Source organism: Rhinolophus ferrumequinum, chromosome 16 (assembly GCF_004115265.2).
Source record: "Rhinolophus ferrumequinum isolate MPI-CBG mRhiFer1 chromosome 16, mRhiFer1_v1.p, whole genome shotgun sequence".
In the NCBI taxonomy this organism is placed as follows: domain Eukaryota; kingdom Metazoa; phylum Chordata; class Mammalia; order Chiroptera; family Rhinolophidae; genus Rhinolophus; species Rhinolophus ferrumequinum.
Genome location: NC_046299.1, coordinates 48,501,445 through 48,520,695, shown reverse-complemented (window position 1 = coordinate 48,520,695; position 19,251 = coordinate 48,501,445). Strand labels below are relative to the sequence as shown.

The 19,251-nt window shown below is 49.5% G+C and overlaps 1 protein-coding gene across 3 annotated transcripts in view; it reads left to right on the top strand.

Annotated features, from left to right (window-relative positions):
• LRRC20 (leucine rich repeat containing 20) overlaps positions 1–19,251 on the top strand; it is an 88,703-nt gene that overhangs the window by 10,003 nt on the left and 59,449 nt on the right. Inside the window, exons 1-2 of one of the 3 annotated variants that reach the window (XM_033131221.1) lie at positions 7,620–7,763; positions 13,905–14,049. In XM_033131221.1, the coding sequence (XP_032987112.1) occupies positions 13,968–14,049 (82 nt within the window). In that variant the 5' untranslated portion in view covers positions 7,620–7,763; positions 13,905–13,967. Of the gene's footprint in view, positions 1–7,619; positions 7,764–13,641; positions 13,788–13,904; positions 14,050–19,251 lie in introns of those variants that run through there. The other 2 variants (XM_033131222.1, XM_033131223.1) reach the window with 2 other exon arrangements.

Sequence of the window (19,251 nt, the reverse complement as noted above, 5' to 3'; positions counted from 1 at the left end):
CACTGCCTCTTCTGTGTCTCTTCGTCCCTTCCTGCCTCTTGCTTGCTTGCTCAGATAAAGCAAGCTGCCATGTTGAGGGAAGATCTATGGAAAGACCCACATGGCAAAGAACCAAGGGAAGCCTCTTGGCGACAACTCATGAGGTCTTAGTCCAATAGCCCACAAGAACAATCCTACTAGAGACCGTATGAGTAAACTGGGAAGAGGATCCTTCCCAGCCAAGCCTTGAGAGACTGTGACTCAGAGCCAGAAGGCCCAGCTAAGCCACTCCCAGACTCCTGCCCCGTAGAAACCATGGTATAAGAAGTGTTGTTTTTAGTCACTAAGTTGTGGGTAATTTGTTCGGCAGCATGCAGCAATAGATAACTAATACAGTCACTAAATTGACTTCTCAACCTGCTAACAGGTAATGACCTGTAAATTGAATAATGCTGATCTATTTCTAGATACAAGTCTTGTGTTGGGCATCAAAGGGGAGACTCAAGGATGAATAAGACCCGGCCATTGCCTTCAAAGGGCTTTTAGTGTCTATTGAGGATCTAGAAATGTAATTCTAAGGCATGCATTTCTCAGGCAGGGTGTTCCGACCATTCAGACAGCAGAAACAAGTGAGAGGTTCCCTCAGGCTGACGGACACCATTGTGATGAGCATTCAGTTGGTTTGACTGGGGAGTCCTTCGGCGGAAAGCACAGGCTTCACAGGAGACCCCAGAGGGATTTCCATGCCCAGAAAGGCTTGGAAGAGAGAGAAGGAGCCCATGAAAAAGTATCGGGGGAAGAATCAAAGTGGCCACAAATTGTATCTTATTTCCCGTTTAGAGCAGGGTGGGGGTGGTTAGGATGACCAGGGCTGTTGTGGTGATTAAGTGAGTAAATGCGTGTAAAATGCTTGGAAGAGCGCCTGGTGCACACTAGGGCTCTGTGTTGTTTTTGTTGTTTTGTCGTTGTCCTCTGCTCTTTGCCTGCGCTGTGTTCATGAACATCTTTCAAATCACCAGACCCCACAGCCTTTCTCAGTCCTTCCCTGCCTTCCCTCCCTGCAGCTCTGGCCCTGCTGCCCGAGGCCACTACTGAGGCTCTCTAGGCCCTGCTTTGGAGCTAGGCCTGCCCTCTCTGCCCGACTGACTTCTCCTTTCCCACCTTCAGCTGTCTCTCCAGTCTCCCTCCTCAGACTTTCTTTCTCTTCTTCTCACATGTTTGCAAACAGGGCTCTGACCTATGAGACTGCAGCCTGGAGCTCCAGCCCTTGCTTCTCTCTGGACCTTCAGACCTCTAATTCCGGACTTGGTTGGGCAGCTCCAAATGGTTGTCCCCTTAACGTCCTTCCCAACCCGTCCTAACCCTCCTGCTCTTTATTCACCCCTGCACCAGCTTGCCCTCCTGCCAACTTAGCCCTACACAGGGCACAACCCAGCCCCCATCTCTCACACGGGTTCATCCCTCTCCCCACATCAATTTCCAAGTCCTGCAGAGTCTAGCTTTGAGATCTCTCTTGAATCTGTCCTTTTTCTGTTCCTTCTGTACCTTCAGCCAGGCACTTGTCTTCCTCACCAAGACTGCAAAAGGGCTTTCCTGTGGGTCCTTCCGGAGCTCAGTGGGTATATGTGGAAGCTATGGAGTTAGGCTACTGGAGAGTGAATTCTAATTCTACCACACAGGAGCTGTGTGAACGACGACAAGCTCTTTCCCTTCTCTATGCCTTAGTTTCATCTTTAAAATGGGACTACTAGCAGGTGTGTGTGTGTGTGTGTGTGTGTGTGTGTGTGTGTGAAGATTAAATAGATAATGTGAAGTGCCTGGTAGAAAAAGTGATAGTTACATTTTAGGTATAAATTATCATCATCATCATTGTCATCGTCATCGTCACCATCATTATTGTTCCTCCAAATCATCCTATGCTCCTCCGTTCCTTTCTCCCAGAGTGCTTCTGTGATCACATCGCTCTCTTGCTCAAAGGTTTTCAAGACGCTTCATTACCTCTGGGAGATTGTTGCAGTTATGGTCTCAGTATGTTTCCTCCTTCCTGTGTCCATGCCCTTTGTGGCCCTTTCATATTGACTTTGCGCTTGACCATGCTTGTATTTTGGCTAATGGGGTAAGAGAAAATTTGTGCCACTAGCAGAGACTTGAAGTGTGCTTTTGCTTTGATGCTTGCTTTTTAGACTAGGCTGTCCCCTGGGTGATGAGAGACCTCCTGGAGCAGAGGTCCCAGTCTGTCCCCTCTGAGGCCCCTGGACCAACAGCTTGCCCATTGCCAGACACGGGAGTGAGACCGTCTTAGACCATCCAGCCCCAGCCAGGTGCCAATGAGATGGCAGAGGTCAGCCAAGCCAGCTCAGACCAGAACTGCCCAGCTGACCTATAGAATTATGAGAAATAATACACATTGGTTGTTATGAGCCACCCAATTTCAGGGTGGTTTGCTGCAAAACAAAAACTAGCTGAAACATCCAGTAAGTCAAGTACCACCTTGTCATCCTGGCAGCGAAAGCTCTCAGCTCGGTGTACCTTTTCATCTCATTCCCACTGCCTCCTAATCGCACAAGCCTCTGCCGAAGGTGAGCTCTTGTGTTCCCAGGAATGCTGTATGCTTTCTGTCTTCTAAGCCTTTGCTCAGCCTCCTCTGGGAATGGTCTTCCCTTCCCTGCTCCTTTCCATTCTCACCCCTTTTGGTCTTCTGTGCCGATTGAAATTGCACCCATCCTTGAAGACTTATTCAAGTATCATATTTTGTTGTTGTTGGGCAAATTGAGAGTAATCTGTCTTTGAAACTCTTTACTTGGTATTGCCCAACTCATATTTCTCTGTGTTGCAATTTGACAGTCTTTCCCAAAGTGGGAGCGGGATTCTTGGTGTTCCAGGAGCACTGAGGTAAGAGTTATTCCCTTTTCAAATTTCTTTCACTTGAATGACCCAAGGCGTTGGTCTGTCTTTTCTATTTTACTATCACTTGCTAGACTCCTTTTGTAACAAAGAGAGTAGCCTAGGAGCAGTAATTTGCTAGAATGTAATATCATTGTTTCATTGTCATTACATTTTAAATTCTTTTCCAGTTTTATTGCGATATAATTGATTTACTGTATTTATTTTTAAGGTTACTTTCTATCTATGGCACGCGATACTAGTTTCCATTTGTAGTAATGATATAAAGTTTCCTTTTAAAATAAACATTTTTAAGTTAAAAAGTGAGTCAATTTAAAGGGAAAGAAAATAGGTAAACAATAGTATAGTGTGCTGGTAAACTGTCACTCCAAGAAAAGAAAAGTTCTGATTTGTAGTGTGTGCTGAGTTCTCCCACCAGGCCTATTTCGAATAACCACGGTGACGCCACTGACTGTAGAGTTGGGAAAAGACCTGTACGTGAATTGTCGGAGCCTGTGTAAGTGACGCAAGCTGACCGATGGGTGTGGTTCAGATACAGCAAATATCAGGAAGGCAGTACCGCGAAGGCTGAAGCACGCGAAACACTTTATTCAAGTCACTTTTTGTATGAACCTTATTTTCCATAACAAAATGCAAGTGTCTTGAGGGTACTGATTGTTTTTTGTTCATCTTTGCAAACCCCGCAGTACCTGGAGAGAGGCTCATGGTGGATACCTCTCAACAAGCTGAATCTTCCGGAAGAGGGCCGGGTGAACTGCTCTTCTGCTTAGGATGACAGTAACTTGCAGTGACCTTGAAGTCCTGGCTATTGGTAGCTCAGTTTCAGGTAAAGGTGTGGCCCAAGGCGGAGGACTCAGGATGATGGAGGCAGTCCCAGATGTCAATGGGCCTTCATGTTTTCTTTCTACCTAAATGTACTTTTCACTCAAGGGCTGTACGATAAGAACAAATACGAGAAGAATAAAGTGGAAAAGGAGAGATTGAAGACATTGTACTTGGTTTCTAGGGCTGCTATAACAAAGTACCACAAATTGGGTGGCTTAGCAACAGAAATGTACTGTCTCACAGTTCTGGAGACTAGAAGTTCAAAATCAAGGTGTCAGCAGGGTTGTTTCCTTCTGAGGCCTGTGAGGGAAGAGATCTGTTCTAGACCTCAGTGCTGGGCTTGTAGATGGCCTTCTTGTGTCTCTTTACAATGTCTTCCCTTTATGCATGTTTGTCTATGTCCACATTTTCCCTCTTTACAAGGACACCAGTCATATTGGATTGGTGTCCACCCTACTGATGTCATTTTAATTTGATTACCTCTGTAAAGACCATATGGCAAAATAAGGTAACAGTTTGAGGTACTGGGGGTTAGGACTTCAACATACATATTTTAAGGGACACAATTCAACCCACAACAGGCCTTGATACTGATTCAAGTAATTCTTAGACGGGAAGTGGTCCCAATCAGAGCTCTCAGTTGTCAGAGTTGAGCTGCTGGCTCTGTCCACAGGAGAGTGTCCCTTCCACAAGTGCCCTGCGAATTTCTCCTTCTCAGCAAGGGGTAAACCCTACAGGAAACAATTTTGTCATTGCACAAGAGGTTTCCTATCTGGCAGGCAGTTTGCAAAGCTTTCAGGCATCAACAGGGGCTGTGTTCAAGCCCTGACAAACACCTAAGCCTCTCTGTTCATAGGTGAAGGGTACATAGCTTCCCGCTCCGGTGACCAGGCTTGGACCAGTATCCTAAGGGGCCCAGGCCTCCGAAGATGCTCTGGATCTCTTTGGGGGAGCCTGTTTGGGGCCAGCTGAGCTTCTTCACTGAGAAGCCTTAGTGTAGCTTCCCTTTGCAGCATCCTATCTTTCTGAGCTGTTCTGAAACTGAAGGTGGCAATAGATATTTTGTGAATGAGAGCTAACATTTTGCCAATTGATTGTGTTCAATGAAATCTGTAAACGTTTACTGAGCACTACTGTGTGATACGTATTGTGGGAATATTTATTGAGCACTGCAGTAGATTGCCAAACCAGCAGTGATTCTCTACCCATCCTTGTATCCATGTCCGTTGCAGTGTGACTTTGGTATTCCTGCCATCAAAAGATGGAGTTTATGTCCCCACCTTTGGACCTGGGTTAGATTTGTGACTTGGATTAGTCAATAATCTATGGAAGTGATGTAGTGCCAGCTTAGAGCCTAGACCTTGGGAGACCTTTCCTAATTCCACTCTTGCTCTTAGAACCCCGCAGCTCCATGTGAGCCAGCCTGGACTAGCATGCTGGTGGATGAGAGACACATGGCTCAGTAACCCCCCGGAAGCAGAGGCCTCTGGCTGCCTAGCCATTGACTTCAGATGCATGAGGGAGTCCAGCTGAGACCAGAAGAACTGCCCAGCTGAACTCAACCTAAAATACTGACCCATAAAATCATGGACTAAATAAAGAGTTATTGTTTTAAGCCACTTATAAGTTTTGGAGTGTTTTATTATGCAGGGAAAAAAATGTGCTGACTGATATAAACACTTACTATGTGTCAAGTTCTGGTCTCAGCAGAGTCTTGGGAGAAAAGATTTATGCGGAGATGGCATAGAAATGGGCATGATGCAGTACATGCTCTGGAGAAGCAAACACACCAGTAGGAATAGAAGAGGTGGCATTTGAACTGGCGAGGGGTCTGGCCATGTGTCGGAGGGTCCAAGATGAAATTCCTGAGAGAGGAGGCTGAGTAAGGTAAGACATGAATGTGGGATACATCAGACAGCTGTATTTACTGAGCACTGTCCTGGCTGTCTCAGGTCTGTGTATGGCCTAGCAGGGGACAGAAGACATCCATTTGTGGAAATCGGCCAGAAATGTAATGCTGGGTTTTTTTTTTAAAGATTTTATTGGGGAAGGAGAACAGGACTTTATTGGGGAACAGTGTGTACTTCCAGGACTTTTTTCCAAGTGAAGTTGTTGTCCTTTCAGTCTTAGTTGTGGAGGGCGCAGCTCAGCTCCAGGTCCAGTTGCTGTTGTTAGTTGCAGGGGGCACAGCCCACCATCCCTTGTGGGAGTGGAACCGGCAACCTTGTGGTTGAGAGGACGCGCTCCAACCAACTGAGCCATCCAGGAGCTCAGTGGCAGCTCAGCTCAAGGTGCCGTGTTCAATCTTAGTTACTGGGGGCGCTGCCCACCATCCCTTGTGGGACTCGAGGAATTGAACTGGCAACCTTGTGGTTGAGAGCCCACTGGCCCATGTGGGAATCGAACCGGCGGCCTTCGGAGTTAGGGGCACGGAGCTCTAACCGCCTGAGCCACTGGGCCGGCCCCTGGTTTTAAGTGAAATAGAAACAGCAGGGTCTGCTTTGTCTAATAAGAATCTTGGCTTGGGCATAACAGGACTCAATCCATTGGTTATTTCTATCTGCACTTGGTATATTTGTGGCAGGGATACAGTGATGATGAGGCTGGGGAAGGAGTCAAAACCACGGATACTCGGGCCTTCTCATGAGTGGTGATAACCCCTTTGGAGGGCAGAGTCTGTGTGTGATTTATTTTGGTGTACCCCAAGACACGGGGCCTTGTCCGCAGCAGGCATTCAGTTTTGAAAGACTTTCTCTGAAGATGTTTCTAATTTCCTTCCCTTTATTCCTGCTCACCCATTGGATTAGTTTTCTAGGGCTGTTGTAACCCATTGCCACAAGATAGGTGGCTTAAAACAAGAGAATGTATTCCCTCACAGTTCTGGAAGCTAGAAGTCTGAAATCAAGCAAAGTCGGTTCCTTTTTGGGTGCTCTGAGGCAGAATCCCTCCCTTGCCTCTTCCTAGCATGGGGTCTTGTCCACAATCCTTGGGGTCCCGTGGCGCGTACATGCATCACTCCAGTCTCCGCTTCTGTTGCCACATGGCATGTCCCCATGTGTCTATTTGTCTCCTCTCTTCTCATAAGAGCACCCTACTCCACTATGACCTTATTTTATCTGCAACAACCTATTTCCAAATAAGGTCACAACCTGAGGTACTGGGGGTTAGGACTTCAGCATATCTTTTTTGGGGGAGACAATTCAACCCATAACATCCGTTACGACCCATAGCATCCATTAGTGTATTCCTAATCTGTCCTCAGAGGCAGAATTAAATATTCTTTCTTCAGGATTCCTACATATTGAATATACATTTCTGGTTATTAGACCATTTGACTGTTGGTCATTGTCACTGATTGAGTCAGGGGCCTGATCCATAAAGCCTGGTGAAGGCCTGTGAGGCAGCTACCCTTCGCGGAGTTACCATGCTGGGCACTGCGCTAGCATTTCATGTATTAATCCTCACAATGACTGTGTGACGTAGGTATTTATATCTTTTAATTACTATTTTATAGAGGAGAACATTGGGTTTCAGAGAGATGAAGTAATTTAGTGCAGCCAGAATTGTTGTTTCTAAAAAACCTGAATGGACACTTGAAGCCATCACGTGAAAAGTTTCCTATTCCCTATCTTCACGTTTCTGAAACTACCCTGATCTGGCTAATTTAACTCCATTCCCTTGAGAAAAACAAGTCTGGAGACTTAGTCTTTGGTTTCCCTCTACACCCTGTCCTCCCAAGTGTTTTCCCTCCACAAGCAGCACACAAAGCGGATCCACCCTGCGGACGAGAGCGCGCGGGCCGCCCTTCCGTGCGCGCCACTCCCGGGCGCGGCTCGGGGACCCGCGCATTGCTTGGTTGCGCGCGGCCCGGGCCCGCAGCCTGTTCCCGCCCCGGCGCCGGTCTAGACCGGCGATTGGCCTGGCGGCCCAGCGTTCAGAGCCCCGGCGCCGCGCGCCCCTCCTGCCGGCTCCGACGTGCCGCTGTTGCATGGGGCGCCGCCGGCGGCTGAGGGAGCGTGACTGCGCGGCGCAGGGCGCTAGGAGGCATTGTCCCCGTAAGTGGAGCAGAAAGCGGCCTGGAACGGGGCCCCACGCTTCGTGCCCCGCAAAGTAAACGTAGTCTGAGGCTAAGCGCTGGAGGGGCTGGGGGAGAGAGGGAGAGAAGTGTCCCCGTTTCTGCAGCGTACCCTCCCCTCCCCCAGGTCACCGGTGCAAAGAGCAGCGATGCACCTGCTGCGGCTTCTCCGGTGCCCAGGGTCCCGTCGCCGCGCGGGCTCTTGCTGCAGACTGCGGCTGGATCCGGGCTGGCTTGGGGGAGTGGGCGCAGCGGTGCCAGGTAATAGGGAGCTAAGGGAAGCGGTCCCGAGCTGGCCTCGGTTCCCTGCGGAAGGCGCCCCTGCTGGAAGAAACTGATGTGTATTTCGTCCCTGAAGCGACACTTTCGGGGTTTGCTTCCGCTTTGGGGAGCTGCACACGCCTGCCCCAAAGTGTGCCTCTCGGCCTCTTGGCAGCGCGGGAGCCCCTGGCCCTTTGCGATCTCTGCGTTCTCCCCCCTGGCTGCTTTATTCTCCCCAGTCCCCGCCTGCCGGGACAGCGGAGGGCCGGCGACGAGGAGCCATTGGCTGCGAGCGCCGGGGGGTGGGGTAGACGAGCGAGGCGGGCCCCTTGCGCCAGGCGCCGGGACCCTAGCCTGGCCACCACTTTCAGTCCTGGGAGGCTCAGCCCGAGGATGCTTACATGCTCAAAGTGAAGCACGCGCGGGCGCTGAGAGCCCCGTGGCTCAAAAACAAGGCGCCAGCCGGTCCCGCTCACGCCCCAGCGGGCTCCTTTCCCTTGGGTGGGAAACTGGGTCAACTCTGTTGTGGCCTCGAGTGGGCCTTCGGGGCTACTTGGGTCTGATTCAGCTCGCCGGCTCTCACCTCCCCGTTGGCTCCCCCGCTTGGCGTGGTCCCGAGGACCCGCTGGAACCAGCGGTGGAGGAGCTCGCACACATGGCTCAGGAGGCTCGAGTTGCCCTTCGGAGCAGCTGCCAGGCTCTAAAGTTCCCAAGTGACCACATCAGTAACTAAATATAGGAGCAGCTGGTGCTGACGGGGTGTCGCAGCAGCTCCTTTGCACAGATCTCGGGGCTCCAGATAAGGTAGAGTTCTAACTTGTGAGGGCGGGAGCTGTGGCAGGGGGCTGCTGTCAGAGTCTAAGCAAAAATCACCCCTCTCCCAGCAACTTACCCAGGTGAAAACAGGTTACAGGTACAGGAGGGCCGTGTTGCCAGCTCTTACAAAGCAGGGCACCTTTTTTCTTTCTGGCGTTCAGTTTATTATATCCTAACTTACTGTACCTGTTCAATCACCTATTGGTATTGCCTTGTGTGGGGAATGCTTAACTGCTTGCAAAGACTTTTCTCAAAAGTTATATATCATTTACTTCTCAAAATAACCGAGTGAGGAAGGTGATATATCCATTTTGCAAATGGGACTGCTCACAATACTTGTAACGTTCTAAAACTCTAATTGGATTAGGCTGCTCTCCTCAAAACACTTTCCATAGCTTCCTACAGAGGAACAGAGGACAGACTTACAGGAGGGCCTCCAACCGCTTCTCCCAGTAATCTGGGGACAGACTGGCTACCTGTCTCCCTCTTTCATCATTTTGGGTACCTCTGCTCAGCCCCTGTCTCTGTTCCATCGTCCCACCCATGCCATGTCCCTTCATGGCAGAGGGCACACATGCTCCTTGGGCCTGGTGTCATGACCCTACTAGCATGTGGCTCATTCTGCCTCTTGTCACTGAGCCTCTCTTACCCGATGGGAAGCTCTTTCTAGCCCAATCCCTGTCTCTGTCTGTACCTTTGCTCCTCCAGCGCAGCCCTTATAGGAGATGCCTGGGAGATGTCTATTGGATGTAAACACTTCCCGGGACTGTGATGCACACGCAGGAAAGGGAGTTGGGGCCGTGTGGAGAGGGATGAGTTTTCTGGGACAGCAGCAGTGTGAGTACCAATTTGAACCCTGTGCCTCAAGGTCTCCAGGATTTGGAACGCTTTTCCTGAAATTTTCTAAGTCCACCCTGTAGTGCCTGGGACCAGCGGGGGTCAGCAGAGCCATCGGATTGGGGCGCCCCAAGCCCAGACCATACCCATGTAGGCTAGGGGTTCCTGTTTCTCCCCTTTGGGACACTTTCTGACTTTCTGTTACCACCACCCCTGTTTTGGGGGTTGACCAAATGCCTCAAAGAGCCCAGAACTTGTGCTTATGGTATTGTCTTGGGGCCCTATGGTTGGGTTCTGGTTCCAGGAGGGCTGCCTTGCACGCTGCTTGCTCACACTGGGCCAGTGGGATATTTCTTTCGTGGGACTGCATGAGATTGGGCAGCCAGAATGGTGTTGACACACTGATTTTGGTTGGCTCAAATTGTTTATATAGACAGGGGCCCCGCATTCCTAGGGGGGGCCCTGCCTAAGGGGATTTGCACTCAGAAGTGGAGCCATAGCTCTCTCTGTCGCTTATATGTGACTCAGACAATTTTTCATTTTTCTCAAAAACAGTTTAAAACCAAAGAAAAGAAGAGCAGATTTCTTTATTTTTCCTCCCTCCCCCCCCTTCTTTCTCTCTGGTCTCCTGTTACATGCGAAATAAATTCTTGCTATTTTTCCGTCAAAGAGGCCCAGTGTTGGATTGGGGCTGAAAGGAAGGTGGACAACCTTGTAGGAACCCTTGTAGTCAGTGAAGTTGGACAACCTTGTAGGAACCCTTTTGGGGACCCTCTATAGACTTCTGTCATTCCAAGTTTGTTCTTCCCTCAATTCTGGGGCCCTCTTACCCCATCTTGGGTCCTATACCACATGTGGCCCTGCCACCCTGGTGTCGCACAGCCCTGCCTTTGCCAATGATAGGCCTTTGTCATCTGATCTGGGAGAGGGACAGTCATCTGGACTTGATGAAGGAATTCTCTTTTGGTGGCAGTGGTAGTTTTACGTAATGGGAGGGTGGTTTCCTAGCCAGTTAGCAAGGGGGATGATTTGAGGTACCCAGAACCTCTTGGAGGTCTAGTGCACATCTGGGCTGTACCTTGAGCATCCTGTGCAAAGTAAGGGACCCTTCCTCCTAGTGACTTGCTCTGACTCCCGGACTTTGCAGGTTGCTCCTGTTCCTGCTTCGATGTCCATTCTCTGACCCACAACATAGGGTGTCTGAGTTTGCCACCAGGGTTGAGGTTTTTGATCTGACTAGTTTTCATCAATGAGCTCTATGGCCTCAGTCACCACCGCCCCCACCTGGTGGCAGGAGAATTGCAGGCATAGTGTCTGAAAGTCATCAGCCTAGACAATCCCAGCAGGGTTAGCACAGACCCTGGGCAGCTTGGAGATTTACCTTCCCTTTCCACTTGGCTGTGAGGCTAGGAGCCTCTGTGATGTTCCTTAGAAAGCTCTTACCAGAATCACAAGTCAGCTAGTTCCTGTATTTCTTTCCTCTTTGTCCATTCTTATGCCCTATATCTAGTAGATGCTCAATACATGTTTGTGATTATTGATGATAAATATTGGAGATGGGGAAAGGAGGGAGCATGGTATGGCACGAATACCTGGTTTAGGAATTAGAAGACCTAGGTTGATTGTTTTCATCTATCTGATTTGCCTCCCCTCTTGGATCCTCAGTTTTTTCCACTGGTAAAAAGGTTAGACTAAGTCATGAAGATTCCAGCAATGCTGCTGTGACAGGCTTAGGGGGATGATCTTACAGGTAGCACGGTGAAGGTTTTGGGTCCTCACTAGGTTTGCCCCAGTCCTCATTATTCCCTACTGTCCTACCCTGGCCCACCTTATGCACATTGCCCACCTGGCACCATTAGGCATTTGAATTTATGACCCTTCTCATTTCGACAGAGCCTTAGATTTGTTGTTAGAGTCATTTGATTTGTATTTAGGTTTGAAACCCACGTGGAGGCTGTTGATCATCACCACCACCTTCGGGGCATACTAATGGGGCATGTGTTTTCAGTACATGGTGTAAAGTGCAGGGGAAAAGCACAGTGTAGATCTGCTTCCTGCCCTAAGCGGCCCACAGGTCAACTGGGGAGACAAATGTGTATTTTTTTTTAAAGATTTTTTTATTGAGGAAGGAGAACAGGACTTTATTGGGGAACAGTGTGTACTTCCAGGACTTTTTTCCAAGTCAAGTTGTCCTTTCAATCTTAGTTGTGGAGGGTGCCGTTCAGCTTCAAGTTGTTGTCCTTTCAGTCTTAGTTATGGAGGGCGCAGCTCAGCTCCAGGTCCAGTTGCCGTTGCTAGTTGCAGGGGGCGGAGCCCACCATCCCTTGTGGGACTCAAGGAGTTGAACCGGTAACCTTGTGGTTGAGAGCCCACTGGCCCATGTGGGAATCGAACCGACTGCCTTCGGAGTTAGGAGCACGGAGCTCCAACCACCTGAGCCACTGGGCCGGCCCCAAGTGTGTATATTTTTAAAAGCTTACAAACAATCCAAGTGGCTTGTGCTAAGACATTAAGTGTTGTTGAAACTCACAGGGAGGAGAGAACACTGAGGCCTGGGGCAAGCAGGGAAGACTTCCTGGAGGTGGAGAGATGAAAATTCTGCTCATTCCTCAAAGATGAGTTAACTGAGTTGTTTGTTCAAAGTCACATGGGTATGAAACTGGGATTAGACGCTGGCATCATGTGTGGGTGTGTCTTGTCTTATCCTCTCAACTAGCATTTATCAAGTACCTGTGTGTCCTGGGCTCTGGGCTAGAAAGGTATATACATTTTGTTCAATCCTTGTATGAACTAAGTGAGGTAGGTATAACTAGATCGCCTACTCAGATGAAGACACTCAGCCTCAGAGTAGTTAAGACACTTTTCCAAGGCTTCTCAAACTAAGAAATGGCAGACTGAGGCATTGGACCTGTCTTCAAAAAGTGGTCTTTTCTCACTGTACCACGTGTGTCACACCCTCAGCGTCCGCCTCCTTGGTGAGATGCACATAGGTACCGAACTCACTACTAAGTCCCTTAAGCAGATAGGTGGGCGAGGCCTCGCCTGCCCTGCCTGGCCAGCTGAGCGCATGAGGACCTTTTCTTGTCATTTGTTAGCAGCTCTGAGCACGACCCTCCCCCCCTTTTTCTCTGCCCTTTACGTTCCTCTGCCTTTGACCCTCAGAGAGGGTTCATTAGAGCTCCTTGAGCTGTGAGAAGCTGGGATTGGGATCTGGGGGCAAAGAAGGGCATCGGCACTGCGTTCAACTTCAGTCTCTCCACCGGGTGCTGCCGCTGGTGGTGTGGTGACTTCTGAAGAAGGGAGCTCTGAGTGTCGAGCTGGGCTGAGCCAATTATTACCACTTCCTCACTTTGACCTTGGCCGGGTCATTGAGTCCCTCTCTATGCTTCAGTTTCCTTCTCTGTAATAAACAGTGAGTCGGCCGCATTTTTGAGTCTCTTATGTCTCGAACCCCTTATACATTTTATTGTGTGCTTCACCCTTCTTGCAGGCTGTGCTCCCCTAGGGATCCGGTTTCCCTTCTCTCATTTCCCTACCCCACCCGCTTTTCCCTCAGGGTTTTACAGACAAATTCAGCATCAGGCTGATCATCAGGTCTGCAGGCTAAAATGGTAACCTTCTCTCCACACTGATACACGGGAAGGGAATTCTTAGGCTGTCCCGTACGGGCCAGACCGTGAGCTCTGAGCAGACAGCGCTGCGTTTCCTTCGCCTTGGCGTCCCCACTTCTTGGTACACAGGGGGAGCCTGGCAGAAGTGGGTGGGGTGAACAAGGAGCTGGGACAGTGGTCCTGCGGGTTTGTGGACGGGCCACCGGCTCCGAGGCTGTGGGATGGAGGGCCTGCTGTCTCTCCCTGCGGTTGGCTATGCCCCGCCTCCTCCTCACGGCTCCGCCTGTTAAGTGAGTCACAGGCCGGTGCACACTGAGTCCTCGCAGGGCAGGCGCCTGGCCCTGTGTCTGGTGAGGCCGCACGTGTTGCTCCTCCCAGGAGACTGGCAGGGCCGGGCGGCCGCCACCCTCTCATGGGCAGATCAGCCGTTCCGAAGGCCAAGCTGGATGTGGCCTGGGCTCTGGGCCCCTCAGGGAGAGGTGAGTGGCGTGGGGCCCTCCCTGCAGGCTTCCAGCAGCCTGGGTTTCGGGTAGGGTGGATGCGGGGGTGGGTCCCTGGCGGTGGGCGGGCACTTCACAGCCTGGTGTCTTCCTCAGGCACAGGCCCCCTCGTGAGCAGCCGACCAGCCTGGGGGCTGGCAGCAGGACAGCCGAGTCTGCATGCTGAGGAAGATGGGTGAGGCGGTGGCCAGAGTTGCGAGGAAGGTCAACGAGACGGTGGAGAGCGGCTCTGACACCCTGGGTGAGTGAGGCCCCGGCTTTCCACCTGCAAGGCATCCTGGAAGTGCTTTGTGAAACGTATTTGGAAGGGAAATAGAAGAAGTAGTTGAAAGAGATAATATCAGTGTGCACCCCTTGTTATGTGGAGCAGGGTTTTATGGAACTTTCCTGGTAGTTGTGTTTAGTTCGTGTGTATACTGGGTCCCAGCATAAGATGCACTATGGGTTATTGTCAGAGAAGTTGGAGAAAACACCGAGTTGGAGAAAACCCTGCCGGGAGCCTGTCTGCCTGCCGGCTGGTGACTCCAAGTGTGTATGTTTCCTTGGCCCAAGTGACGATAGCTGGCACTGCTGGGTCGTCCCGTGTCCTAGGCCCTGTGCTGGTGCATGAGAGCGGTCTTACTGAATCTTCACAACCTCCGTATGGTGTATGATCCCTTCCAGGCATGACTGGCTGTGGTCTTCGGATGAGGAGGAGATGAAGAGTCGAAGGCAAAATGGGCTTCTTCTAGGTCAGCCAGCTGGGAGGCCCCTTTTCACTCTACTGTTTTACTTGAATTGTATCCTGTATATTTTTTGCTTTGAATTGGTCATAGCATAGATAAATATATGATGAATTGACTATCTTATCACGTGCAAGGATTAACAGGGGATACAGTGCAATTACGTGTGTGTGTGTGTGTGTGTGTGTGTGTGTCACCGACGGGATTGTAAATGGCACCTGAGAGGCACAGGCATGTTGTGGGAACCCAGGAGAGGGGAGCATCGTCTTGCCTTGGGGGTGATTGTGCAGGTGGACAGAGTGGGATTTGAGTTGGGCCTTTGCACACGGAGAGGAATTCCACAGGCAGGTAGGGATGTGTGTACCTGTGTGTGTCTGTGTCTGATTGTCTGTCTCACAAAGTGGCATTTACATGGAAGCTACTGCTTGAGCAAAGGCCCAAAGACTGGAAATGCAGAGTGTTTCTGTGAGTAGCTGTTGGTCAGGGTGTGTCTGGAATGTAGGCTGCCAGGGCAGGGGGTGGTGGCCCAGGAAGTGAGGGACACTCAGTCTTCAAGATGAGCTTGGTCAACGCCTCTTCCAGGAAGCCCTCAGCCGTACCCTGTCCACCCCTTGCTCCTTTCTTCCTCTACTGCACCCATTCAGTGTCTCTAGAGGGCAGGGACCCTATGGTCTTTTGCCCCCCACCCTCCAAAGGCCAGCACAGTGTCAGGTACTTTATAAGCACCTGGAGGTGTTTGCTGAACTGAGCTAAGGTGAGAGGACCTTCTCTTCTATCAGCAAACAAACTTGAAGACTGTCATTGGTTTTGGAGGGAAGTCTCTGAGGGGAGCCTTCAGCTGGTGAGTAAAGGAGTTCTGGAACGCAGAGCTAGTCACTCAGTAATATTGTACTCACTCCAGCTCAAGGCTCTCCACTGCTACTACGTGGTTGAGAGCCAGGCTTTGGGTCACACAGGCCTGGATTTGAATCCCCACTCTGCCACCTACAAGCCTGCTACCTTAGCAGGTTGCTTAACCTCTCTGAGCCTCGGTTTCTTCATCTATAAAATGGGGATGTAATTGTGCTTCCCTTCTCAAGGTGGTTAGGACTAATAGTAATGTCTGGAAGGTGCTTGGCATGTAGGTCGCCCAATGAATGGCAGCCATTATTTTCCATTTTTTCTCATCCCCAAGGGCTGGAGGTGGGGGCCTAAGCCCACCTCCTCCATCATACACACACATCTCGGCGTCAGCCAGCCAGGTCTTGGCTGGGTGTCTTTCATTGCCTTCAAATAGAGAGCTCAGTGCTCCCCATTGATAATTAATAAATCTCAGCAATGAATAACCTACCCCTACTTTAAAATTTCACCTATGTAGCTCAGTCTTATCCAGATGTGTGAAGGGGGCAAGGTAGAGAAGGAAGGGGCAGTAGAGAAGGAAGAGCAGAATTCTGAGATCCTGGGGAGGAGCTGTTTCAGAGAGGATTCCTGGGGGCAGCAGTGAGGAGGCAGGCCCATACAATCTGAGGGGTCTGAGGCTTAAATATTCAGCACACATTGAGCACCTGCTGTGTGCGAGGTGCTGGGGTGCTCTCAGCGACATGTGCAATAGAGTCCTGGACCTGAGACTAAGCCACCACTGTGAGACAGAGAGCAGGGAGTGACACACGGCTCCATGCCCAGCCATGTCGGACGGACCACAAGTTGTCATACTTCAGAGGTGGGAGATGTGGCTGGGAGTTGAAGTAGTCCAGGAGAGCTTTCTGGAGGAGGTGGGAATTGAAGTGGGTCTTGAAAGATGGGTGAAGTGATCCAATATGGTTCTCATGTAAAACAGCAAACAATCTGAAGCAGCCTAAACAACCAGCACCACCAAATTGCTTAAATAAGTTTTGTTACAGTGCAATTTATGTTACTGTTAACAGTGGTGTATAAAATTCTATCATACGCTGATGAAGACTGGCAAATTCCCACGTATAACGTGAATTGGAAAACATAAAAAACAAGGATCCCAAACTCTATATAGTAAAATGCCAACTATGTTAAACATGTGTATGTACATAGGAAAAAATTGGAAGGAAATAAACAAAATGCAAACAGATGTTAGAAAACACTGTTCTGCATTTGGTGAATGTCCTGTGATGAACATATTACACCTCTAAGAGGAGAAGACTAGGTTTTAGGGAAAGCACTACCTGCCACTACAGAAGGTGGAAGTAGAACACTTTCTAACAGACAATAGTGATGGGGTAGCATCTTCTCTAAGCCCCTGGTCCTGGGAGTGGGACGGGCTCCCCTCCGTGCCTCCCTGTGCACAGGCCCAGTGCGACGGCTGTGAAGCAGCCGCAGGTGTTTCACTGCACAGTGGGAGATCCTGTAGAGACGAGGCTGGGAAGAGCTCAGTTACAGCCTGGCTCTCACCTTACTCAGGCAGGTAACCCGGGTACGCATCACTCGCGCTCCCCCAGGCACTCGTGGGTGTGCCTCCCGAGCCAGACTTGCTTCTCCTGCAACCTGAGCTTTGGATCCCAGCCCTTGTCACCATGCTCCAGGCCTCTTCACTTCCCCCTCCCCCAGAAGTGGGCTCCTTTCCACCTGGCCCCTGGTCTGCCCTTCAGCTTGAGTTGGAGCCGCTTTCCTCTAGCCCCTCATCCCACTTAAGCATCATCTTGACTCTTCCAAGAAGCTGGCAAAGAGTGGGGGCCTCTGCACCTCCCCTGAACCTGGCTCTCCTCTCCGTCCACCCCTTGTCTCCCCAGGTCAGCCTTTTCTCTTTGTAAAGACCTCATGCCCATCTGGGCTTCCCTGGGTCCCTCCTACCCTTGAGGGGCCTCTGCTGACCTCACCCTTCCCTTCCTGGCCTTGGACAACAGCATGTGCAGCCAGCGGACTGTCAGGCCAGGCCACTCTGCACCCGCTCCTCTCCAGAGGAGAGGCTTTAGGTTTGCTGTGTGCTTTGGGGATGACTTTCAAAAATGATCATTACTGCAGACGAGCAGGATTTGGAAAGGCCTGGGAGAGTTCAGGAAGGGAGGGCACAGCTAGCTGGGATAGAGGCTAGGTGTGTGTGGCCCCTAGCCCTGCCTTTCCCTATGCACCCTGCGGGCCCCATTGAGGGGTGGGAGAAAGAGACCAGAGCCATTTGAAGCCCCCTCCTCCCAACCTTACACTTGCCTCTCCTGTCACACCTTTTTCAAAGCACAGTTGCTCTACTCTGTTTCTTGAAAAGGAGAAAAAGAATCAGAGGCTAATATCTGCCTGGTCATTTACTATGTCTTCGGTGGTAGCCAGAAGGTGGGGACAGCCCCCCATGGAGCTATTGTCCCTGTCAGTCCCTCATCTCTTGCGTGGCATCCTGAAGGGTGGTCGTGAGTAGCCTGCATCAGCGTAACGGGATACTGGGTAAAGAGGCGTATCCATGGGCTGTACTCCAGAGCTTTGAAAATAGAATCTCGGAGGGTGGGGCATGGTGCTGTGTATTTCTTTTTATACTTTAAGTTCATTTCTATTTATTTTTAATTACAGCTGACATTCAATATTATTTTATATTAGCTTCAGCTGTACAGCATAGTGGTTAGAGATTTATATAATTTATGCAGTGATTCCCCTGCTAAGTCTAGTGCCCACCTGGCACCATACATAATTATGACAATATTATTGACTCTGTTCCTTATGCTGTACTCTACATCCCCACGGTTATTTTGTAACTACCGATTTGCTCTTCTTATTCCTTCACCTTTTCATCCAGCTCTCCAACCCCCTCCCATCTGGCAACCATCAGTTTGTTCTCTGTATGTGTGAGTCTGTGTCTGCTTTGTTTGTTCATTCATATTGTTCTTTAGATTCCACGAGCCCCCCAGGTGATCCATGTGTTTTGTTTTTTAAATAAGGTTTTTTATTTTAAGAACAGTATTAAATTTATAGAAAAATTGTGTAGATAGTACAGAGAATTCCCGTATACCCCCATCCGGTTTTCCTTGTTATTAACTTTTTACATTAGTTTGGCACATCTTCCGTAATTAATGAACCAAATAATGCATTATTATTAACTAAAGTCCATATTTTATTCAGGTTTCTGTAATATTGAACTAATGGCCTTTTTTTGGTTGAAGGATTGTATCCAGATTTTCATATTACATTTAGTTGTCATGTGTCCTTAGACTTCTCTTAACTGTGATAGTTTCTCAGATTTTCCTTGTTTTTAATTATCTATCTTGACAGTTTTGAGGAGTACTGGTCAGTTACTTTATAGAATGTCCCTCAACTGGGGTATGCTATTTATTTTGTCAAGCTATAATTTACATAAATGAAATTCCCTTTTTAATATACAATTCTATGAGTTTTGATAAATAATACAACTATGTAATCACAACCACCACAAGATCCAGAACCTTACTCATCACCCCCCCACCCCCAAATTCCCTTGTGCCCTTTGCAGGCAAACCTCTTCCGATCCCCAATAGCTGGAAGCCACTGAGCTCTTTTCCATCCTTAGGATTTTGCCTTTTCTAGAATATTAAGCAAATGGAGTCATACAGTATGTAACCTCTTGAACCTGGCTTCTTTCACCTTAGCTTCAGATATTTGAGATTTATCCATGTTTTATTTTTTTATTACTAAGTATTACATTGTATGGATGTACCGTGATTTGTTTATCCATTCATCTGTTGAAGGACTCTTGGGTTCTTTCCAGTTTTGTTTTGTTTTTAAGGAGGGCGTAGCTCACAGAGGCCCATGTGGGG